The sequence below is a fragment of the Oncorhynchus gorbuscha genome, linkage group LG10 (genome assembly GCF_021184085.1).
Source record: "Oncorhynchus gorbuscha isolate QuinsamMale2020 ecotype Even-year linkage group LG10, OgorEven_v1.0, whole genome shotgun sequence".
Lineage (NCBI taxonomy): Eukaryota > Metazoa > Chordata > Actinopteri > Salmoniformes > Salmonidae > Oncorhynchus > Oncorhynchus gorbuscha.
Window position 1 is genome coordinate 74,802,365 of NC_060182.1, and position 10,149 is coordinate 74,812,513.

Genomic DNA, 10,149 nt, shown 5'->3' on the forward strand with positions numbered 1-10,149 from the left:
TCTGGTTGTGTGTGCTTGCCCGCATTCAGGCATTATGCTTCTGGTTGTGTGTGCTTGCCCGCATTCAGGCATTATGCTTCTGGTTGTGTGTGCTCGCGCGTTCAGGCATTATGCTTCTGGTTGTGTGTGCTCGCGCGTTCAGGCATTATGCTTCTGGTTGTGTGTGCTTGCCCGCGTTCAGACATTATGCTTCTGGTTGTGTGTGCTTGCCCGCATTCAGGCAATATGCTTCTGGTTTCCCACGCGCATTCAGACATTATGCTTCTGGTTTTCCACGCGCATTCAGACATTATGCTTCTGGTTGTGTGTGTGTGTGCGCGTTCAGGCATTGTGCTTCTGGTTGTGTGTGTGTGCGCGTTCAGGCATTATGCTTCTGGTTGTGTGTGCGCGTTCAGGCATTATGCTTCTGGTTGTGTGTGCTTTCGCACGTTCAGGCATTATGCTTCTGGCTGTGTGTGCTTTCGCGCGTTCAGGCATTATGCTTCTGATTGTGTGTGTGCTTTTGCGCGTTCAGGCATTATGCTTCTGATTGTGTGTGCTTTTGCGCGTTCAGGCATTATGCTTCTGGTTGTGTGTGCTTTCGCACGTTCAGGCATTTTGCTTCTGGTTGTGTGTGCGCTCCTTCAGGCATTTTGCTTCTGGTTGTGTGTGCTTTCGCACGTTCAGGCATTATGCTTCTGGTTGTGTGTGCTTTCACACGTTCAGGCATTATGCTTCTGGTTGTGTGTGCTTTCGCGCGTTCAGGCATTATGCTTCTGGTTGTGTGTGCTTTTGCGCGTTCAGGCATTTTGCTTCTGGTTGTGTGCGCACGTTCAGGCATTTTGCACATCTAACCAAGCTTGCAAAGTCAGGTTACCTCTTAAAAAAAGACTGCTCTAATAGCAAGTCCTGTATATTTCCAACTAGAACACGCACCAGGTTCTCATCCAACACTAGAGACTTGGACTTTTTTTTATATAACTCATTAAAATATTAATGCATTATAACGCTGCCATATTGTGGTCCAGATGTGATGCATTTAAGAAGAAAAAGGGAAAATTAGGCCCTCCATGACTACCCCCCACTGCTGTTTTGGTACATAACATCATAGGCATGCTGACTAGTACCAGGCGTACGCAAAGGACGATTTTGCACACAGTGTGATCTGTATTAAATATTCAACAGACAGAAAAAAAATGGAAGGGGTATTATTTGGTCTGATATATAACATTGCCTCTGGGGATGACCTTGACAATCTTTTCACCTAGCCAATCATCCGAGATCAGGAAGGACAAGAGAAAGAGATGAAGCCATTTCAGAGTATGGAGACAGTCTACATCTCTAATATATATTCCATTGAAGAAAAGGTCAAACGTTAATATTTATTACACAGTAATAGAATGGATTACAAAAAAAACAGCAAAAATAAAAAGTACAAAAGACTACTTCTTGCTGCAGTGTATTAGGCTGCAGTATGATTCTATATCCTTTTCCCTAAAATGTGCACTCATTCACACCCCCTCATGGATTGAAAATAAATGGAATATGGCGCAACACCCACAATCCCATGCTTACACAAATTCAATGACTTTGAATTCATTAGGGGAAGCGTAGGAATCAGTGCCTAAGGGGGTTGAAGGCTAAAAGCTGTATCTGGATCAGACCACTGTTTCCAGAAAGACACTGCATCATAGTTCAGTGTCCATCTATGATGAAATAGCACGTCCCCTTAAGAGCCATAGATGAAAGGGCACAGTGAAATAAATGTCTATCACCACCATCACTTCAGCTGTAGTACCACCTGTAAGGACACAAATACACACTATCAGGATACATACACACAGAGTTGGATAGAGGGCTCTTGTGCCACAGAGCCTGCTTTAGCATAGACAGTGGCATTGAGGGCTTCCACCATTTTAAAGTAGTCAACTGGATGAGACTTACTATGGGTTAAGAAAGGAGTGGTCAACTAATGAATTATACTCCTGAACAAACAGGTGGCAGTAAATCACCAACATTTGATTGATACCTATTCAGACAAAATACACTCCAGCACGGTAGACAGTGGTATGCACATTTTTTGTTTATTTATGAACTACCAATACACTCAGAAGTAGACTACTTTATAATGGAGATAGCATGGGCAACGCCATTGAGGGCTGTAGGTATTGACATGTTGAAAGTACCGAAATGTCTGTTCAGCCAGTTAACACAGCTCCAAAACCCATACAAGACACTCAATCAGGGGTCTCTTCACATTTCCCAAGTCAACAACAGAGGCTGGGAGACACAGTGCTGTATAAAGCAATGACTACATCAAATTCTCTTCCAGCTCAGGTAACTCAGGCAAGCAATAAAATCAATAAAAACCACCTCGAGAAACAACACGGACTGTGGAGACACAAGCACCCCTCCACACATTATTCATAGTATTCTCTTTTCTTTTTTAAATAGTCGCAGTGTTCTTAGTTTAAATGTGTTGCTGTTCTTGTCCATTAGTGTATTTTGGCATGTTCTATGTTTTGTGTGGACCCCAGGAAGAATAGCTGCTGCTTCTTCAACAGTTAACTGGGATCCGAAGAAAAATCATAAATCATATGAGATGGGCCGTCTAGAAGTGTGTATCAAATGTACACTGTCAGCACTGCAAAAACCACACACACAAAAAATAACACAGTCACACTAAACTGCTGTTGGGATATAAATATATTTTGGGGGATAAAAGCCCTTCTGTAATACACAAATGTCTTTAGGACAGAGGGAATATGGAACGATTAGTCCCTTTAAGTGAACGAGAGCGCAAAAACTGGCAGAAATCACCAGATATTATGCTCCTGACATCAGTAGGTGAAAAGATAATGATATTAAACTATTGGTGGAACTGCCAAGAAAACTGTTCTCAAGCAATCCAATTCACACCCTCCTGATGCTGACCAAACGCTCACACACGCATACATGCGCAAGCACTCATACACAAATGCTGTGCATAACTATGCACCACTAAAACATTGGACAAACAACATGCTGACACAAACACATTTGATTGGCAATGATAATACCCTAATTGTCATAATATGTGCGCATGTACGCGTGTCCCTGAAGGTTTACCTTATTGGCAGCCTCCATTGAGCTGATGAGTGTTTGTAATTCCTCTCGGTTCATCTCGACAGACACAGGCTTCAGGGCACCGTTCTCCTTCACGTCCAAACTGAGGTTGAGTAGAGGGGTCTGGAGAGACGAGATCTTATCGCTGGCCAATGCCAGCTGAACAGAGGCATAGGATTCTAGTGTATAGAAATCATTGTGGTAGCAGTAGACGTGGTGAACCATACACATCAGCATTTCACCCCGGATTAATTCATGACTGATATCACATAATGTGTAAAACCCAGTTGAAACAACAGGACTATAAAAAAGCATAACCACTTTTTTCATTTTACCTGTATGTCCCATTGAGATAAAAATATTATATATTTTTCAAGGGAGTCCTGATCAATCAGTTTACCAATCAAACAAATATTGTGGTCTCCTCACTATAGTCCAGGGAATTCACCTTTATATGCCAGTCAAAGTCCTGGAGGGTGGAGCTGGACACGTTATTGGTCCTCTCCACCAGCGCCTGGCGGATCTCCTCCCGTCTGGCCCTCAGGACGGTCAGCACGGCCTCCCCGTACCCCCGGCCCACGTCTGCCAACGATGCCAGCACCTGCCCAAAGCAGAACAGGCTGTCAGTTGCACTAATAAATAAATCACTCATACTGTACAGTTAAAATTCAAAATAATTTAGGAAATAGGACTTTATTGTGTGGGATAATACATTGGCCGACATTACACAAAAACTGTCAACACAGAAGACACAGGACAGTATTCATTTAAACATGTTTTTTGTAAATATGTTCCTTTGCTCATCTGGTGCAACAGCTCCTGTTGATTATGCAATGAATATCAAATGGCCGGTCTTGTTTCAATCTGCCTGTAATTCTATTTACACATAAAATATTCAGTTAATTCGTTTCTCAACTGAAACAGATGAGTTTGTGTGTCCCTGTAATTGTTCATAAATATTGTCAATATGGCTGGAGGAGATGGTTGCCGTTTTACAGTCCCCTAACCAATGTTTTTTCGCGTTATTTGTAACTTATTTTGTTCCAGAATGTTTCTGACACCGTCTCTTATGAGCGAAAAGAGCTCAGGACAGCGATTACTCACTTCGTACTGGAAGAACATTTTTTTCTTTAACGAGTTGGACGCAAAGAATTTACTTCAGACACCCGACAAGGCCCTCGTCCCCATCATTCGCAGGAGAAAGAGACAGAGATATCAGGGACGTAGGTCGGAGTGCCTTGTAAGGATCCGTCAGGGAGTTGGTAATCTGCCTTTACCATCAGTCCTATTAGCCAACTTACAATCATTGGATAACAAACTAGACGAACTACGATCACATATATCCTACCAATGGGACATTAAAAACTGTGATATCTTATAATTCACCGAGTCGTGGCTGAAGGACGACATGAATAACATACAGCTGGTGGGTTTTACACTGCATTGGCAAGATAGAACAGCCGCCTCCAGTAAGAGAAGGGGTGGCGGTCTGTATATTTGTAAACAGCTGGTGAATGAAATCTAATAGTAAGGAAGTCTCGAGGTTTTGCACAACTGAGGTAGAGTATCTCACGATAAGCTGTAGCCCACACTATTTACCAAGAGAGTTTTCATAAAAATTATTCGTAAATGTCTATTTACCACCACAAACTAATACTGGTACTAAGCCCGCACTCAATGAGCTGTATGCGGCCATACGCAATCAGGAAAATTCTCATCCAGAGGTGGTGTACTGAGTGGCCGAGGACTTTAATGCAGGGAAACTTAAATCAGTTTTACCTCATTTCTACCAGCATGTTAAATGTGCAACCAGAGGGGAAAAAAAAAACTCTAGACCACCTTTACTCCACACACAGAGACGCATACAAAGCTCGCCCTCCATTTGGCAAATCTGACCATAATTCTATCCTCCTGATTCCTGCTTACAAGCAAAAACTATACAGGAAAAACCAGTGACTCGGTCAATAAAGAAGTTGTCAGATAACGCAGATGCTAAGCTACAGGACTGTTTTGCTAGCACAGACTGGAATATGTTCTGGGATTCTTCTGATGGCATTGAGGAGTACACCACATCAGTCAATTGCTTCATCAATAAGTGCATCGATGATGTTGTCCCCACAGTGACCGTACGTACATACCCCAACCAGAAGCCATGGATTACTGACAACATCTGCACTGAGCTAAAGGGTAGAGTTACCGCTTTCAAGGAGTGGAACCCGGAAGCTTATAAGATATCCTGCAATGCCCTCCGGTGAACCGTCAATACAGGACTAAGATTGAATCGTACTACAAACTATTACAGACTACAAAGGGAAGCACAGCTGCGAGCTGCCCACTGACACGAGCATACCAGACGAGCTAAATTACTTCTATGCTCTGATTGAGGCAAGCAACACTGAAGCATGCATGAGAGCATCAGCTGTTTTGGAGTGAGGGTGGTAAGGGTAGGTAACAACACATCCACGCTGTTCCTCAACACGGGAGCTCCTCAGGGGTGCGTGCTCAGTCCCCTCCTGTACTCCCTGTTCATTCATGACTGCATGGCCAGGCATGACTCCAACACCATCATTAAGTTTGCCGATCACACAACAGTGGTAGTCCTGATCACCGACTACGGTAAGACAGCCTATAGGGAGGAGGTCAGAGACCTGGCTGTGTGGTGCCAGGATAACAACCTCTCCCTCAATGTAATCAAGGCAAAGGAGATGATTGTGGACAACAGAAAAGGGAGGACCGAGCATGCCCCCATTCTCATCGATGGGGCTGTAGTGGAGCAGGTTAAGAGCTTCAAGTTCCTTGGTGTCCACATCACCAACAAACTGTCATGGTCCAAAAGCACCAAGACAGTAGTGAAGAGGGCACAACAAAGCTTATTCCCCTTCAGAAGACTGAAAAGATTTGGTATGGATCCTCAAATAGTTTGAAGGCTGCACCATTGAGAGCATCCTGACTGATTGCATCACTACTTGGTATGGCAACTGCTTGGCCTCTGACCGCAAGGCACTACAGATGGTAGTGCATATGACCCAGTACATCACTGGGGCCAAGCTTCCTGCCATCCAGGACCTCTATACCAGGCGTGTCAGAGGACGGTCCTAAACATTGTCAAAGACTCTAGCCACCCTGGTCATAGACTGTTCTCTCTGCTCCTGCACGGCAAGAGGTAGCGAAGCGCCAAGTTTAGGTCCAAAAGGCTTCTTAACAGCTTCTACCCCCAAGCCATAAGACTCCTGAACAGCTAATCAAATGACTACTCAGACTATTTGCATTATCCCCCCCTTTTTTACACTGCTGCTACTCTGTTTATTATGTATGCATAGTCACTTTAACTCTACCTACATGTACATATTACGTCAATTACCTCAAATAACCTGTGCCCCCGCACATTGACTCTGTTCCAGTAGCCCCTGTATATAGCCTTATTTTACTGCTGCTCTTTAATTATTTCATATTTTTTACTTAACTCTTATTTTTCTTAAAACTGCATTGTTGGTTAAGGGCTGATCTTAAGATGATCTACACCTGTTGTATTTGGCGCATGTGACATAAGATTTGACTCTTTACTGAAATAACTATGTATCTTTTAGCGCTTGAAAATGTAGACCTAGATGTTAGCATTGAATGTTACTATGCTGTGTCAAAGAAATTCTATGGGAACAGTATGATTGATGCCTGGTTGAATTTTCCTCCTGAGTGCCAAACAACACAGCAACTTGAAACCAACACACTGTATACACCTGACACACTCCACCCATGGTCTACTCTGCAGCCATAACAAACACAGCCTACCACACACTGCAGCACTCCCATTTTTGTTCTTGCTCAGCAAAAACACAGCACCCCCAGGAATGGATTAAGAAACCCTGACCTAACACTACACCCTTCATATTCCCCCAACAAACCCAACTTCAGCCATCAAGAGGCTCTACACAAACCCAATACACACTGAAGAGTCAAACACCATGTGACTGACATAGAACCTTCAAAAACCAGTGAGTCACTGCATTGTACACCTTAGAAACCCAACTCCCGTCACATCTGACTCTGTCAAACATGCATGATACAACTCCAAACTCACTGACTCCTAGCTCACCTCTTTGTCTGGGGTGTTCTTACCGACGGCGAGCCGGAACAGAGAGGAGAGGGAGTCGAGGACCTCCATCCATTCTACAAGGGTCCACATGTCACCATAGTCTGCCATCCGAGGGGACTCCCGCCCACATACACTATCCACCACCCTGTGTAATAGCTGGGGGAAAGAAAATGTGTATCATCATCATGATGATGATGGTAGCCTATGGTAGGGTTGAATCTACCCACCAAAACAAGTCAGTAAACAATGCCATGCCCATGTTTGTGTGGAGGTCATAGTGTTTTGAGTAACTGATTTATCTGCATGCTTTGGATTTACAATCAAGCATAATGCTCCCTCTGCTGGTCAATTATTGGTTCAGTGTGTGCTTATGACAATGCCATGGGCACACTGCCAAATCGAGCCCTGACAGCTACACCCAGGCAATTATAGATCAGAAAGGGTTAGACGGGTTTAAATAATATGATGACAGCTCCACAAAGCCTATCATAAGTAAAGTTGAAGTAATTACCATATCCTTTCAGACCTACTGGAGTATGTATAGGGGCGGTTTCCGATTGAGTATTGATATGCTTTCCTAATGGTTAGATGCAGAAAACACACAATGTATCTGAATTGGGGAGCTTACAACAACATTGTAAGCTACATTGTTACAACAGTAATACAAATCACATTTTAGCCCTTGATTGGGAGCATAATATCTTGTTTTCATATTATATAAACAGACACGAGAGTACTCAAAAACCTGTTGTATCGTCTCATCTGAATGCACACGCAGAGTTTTTAGTCCATTGGATTGTACCTAATGGAAATATTTTCTCCTTCTGTAATACTATGTAGTTCAGTTGGTAGAGCATGGCGTTGGCACCAGGATAGTGGTTTCAATTCCCGGGCCTACAATTAGTTTAAAAACGTCTGCTAGATGGCATATATTACAATGGCCTGTTGCTATGTACCAAATAATAATAAACGCATGCAAGGGTTCTCCTGATATTGCATTGTCTAGCTCCAGGACAGTGTTGAAAAAAATACACATGTATGAATCAAGGAAATTAATGTATTATACTTACTTTTGGACATTCTTCAGGGAGTAATTTGGCAAGTAAATGTATCATGTTTTGTTGTCGAGTTTCGTCTTCCTTGTAAAACGTCACGAATCAGCTGATAAGTGATCACATGGTAAACCGGGGAAATCTGCTGTTTCCTGGGAGTACTTTTTCGGCGTGGCTCAACATTGGGATTTTTAATTATCATAACTCAAACTGGTCCATAAACAAAGGGCGCTTTCATGTGGATACCTTTATCAAGACTAGAGGGAATAAAGTTTGTCAAATTGACGTCTACATTTTTTTTTATTAGCCAACCCAAACCCTTTTCCAAAAGTATCCAATTTCTCCCAACCTGCTACGGAAGTTAATCAAAATGTATGAAGAAAAAGACCCTTTTCGCATTTATTTTTTTAAAGATTTGTAAAACTATTTAGAATCTTTAAAACGTATACAAAATGTTTTCGCTACATGTCTGTATTTGGTTTGATATAACATTAATGTATTATTTTTTCTTCTCTTCCTTATTTCTTTGTGTAAACCTTCTGGCTGTTCTGTTTGTGTTTTGCATGTTGCTATTTAATAAATAAAAAAAATACTTACTACGAAAAGTGAATTCTGACAATGTATCCCGTGTTGTCAAACCCCCGCCTTTCAAAGTGTTGCATTATGGGGATTAAAAAAAATCAGATTTGCCGACTACATCAGACCGGAAGAGGCAAGTGAGAGGTTTTACTCAGCTCAAAGTATGTCCACGAAGAATTTAAGAAGAATTTTTGTATGTAGGTCAATAATAAGAGTGGAATTTGGTAAACAAAACATGCAATTGCATATTTACTAAGTGAGGTTTATTTGATCGAATAAAGTTACGTAATGGTTAGATTGTTATGAATGTACTGATATAAGTGGACGCACGTGGCATTTCGGCAACTAGGGGGGAAAACGACTTTAAATGGGAGTTGTCTGTTGTCATAGAGATAGAGGACTCTGTTTTTGCATGTACATTACCGTGGAGGGCTTTCGCCCTTTTAAAGTAGTGAACTGGGTGGCGATTCCGACGAGTTGGGAGCAATCAGCCAATGAAAAATAAGAAAATTGGCTACTTTAAAATAGAGAGAGCCTCGATACCGCTGTCCATGCTGTCACAGACGCTATGATGATACAGATACAAATGTGAGTCCTCTATCTAGCTCTATGCCCTCTCATTGGCTAGAATGGTCATACATGATCTCGCCTTCTGTCTGCTTCCATCTATATAACGAAATTAAAATACTTCCAAGTTTTTAATGTCACATGCACAAGTACAGTGAAATGCCTTTCTTGAAAACACAACAATCAATAACAATGTGATACTATAAAACACACATGAGAATAGGAAAAAATACATAGAACACAGTAAGCATACTTGGCTCCCAGTTGTAAAATAAAATATGTGCTTGTAAGAAATGCTCCTCAGGCAATCTAGCTGAAAGGCACAGCACCAACAGCTGACATGAAGAGGGGACTGGAATTGGAGATGACAGTGACTACAGCAAGATGCAGAATGTCAACTTCTCACCCTGTGGCCTCATCATACATCCTGACGTCCCTTGGCTTGCCTCTTCTCCTGATGATGGCCTGGTCTACGACCCTCTCGAGCATCCACCTTTTGGCCTAGTTGAGAATAAAAACCCAAACGTAAAGGGTTTTGTGGATTGCAAGTATGTTCACATGCGTAACGGTGAACCTTCCCTGAAGAGGTAGCATGCCTACTATTGGACAAGGTCAGCTCTACATCATTGGGTTGGAGTGGTGTGACTTTGTTGTCTGTGAGCATGAGGACATTTTGGTCGAGAGAATAGAGACCCAGTGGTGTTCTCATTAATTAGAGAGAAGGGTGACTGGTGTGCATGAAAAAGAACTTAGGCAGGAAAGATTAAATAACAA

At 42.4% G+C, this 10,149-nt stretch overlaps 1 protein-coding gene across 3 annotated transcripts; it reads right to left on the minus strand.

The window, feature by feature from the left end:
- Window positions 1-1,342: 1,342 nt before the first annotated feature.
- commd8 (COMM domain containing 8) lies at window positions 1,343-8,887 on the minus strand. 3 transcript variants are annotated; one of them, XM_046364585.1, is made up of 5 exons: window positions 8,827-8,887; window positions 7,178-7,333; window positions 3,533-3,685; window positions 3,088-3,243; window positions 1,343-1,780 (listed from the first exon to the last, which is right to left on the minus strand). In XM_046364585.1, the coding sequence occupies exons 2-5, from the start codon at window positions 7,283-7,285 to the stop codon at window positions 1,760-1,762; spliced, it is 438 nt and encodes a 145-aa protein (XP_046220541.1). In that variant the 5' UTR covers window positions 7,286-7,333; window positions 8,827-8,887; the 3' UTR covers window positions 1,343-1,759. The 3 variants fall into 3 exon arrangements, with proteins under 3 accessions (XP_046220541.1, XP_046220539.1, XP_046220540.1); XM_046364583.1 differs by lacking the exon at window positions 8,827-8,887 and adding an exon at window positions 8,248-8,400; XM_046364584.1 differs by lacking the exons at window positions 1,343-1,780; window positions 8,827-8,887 and adding an exon at window positions 8,248-8,416 and having other exon boundaries at window positions 3,125-3,263.
- Window positions 8,888-10,149: the final 1,262 nt, after the last annotated feature.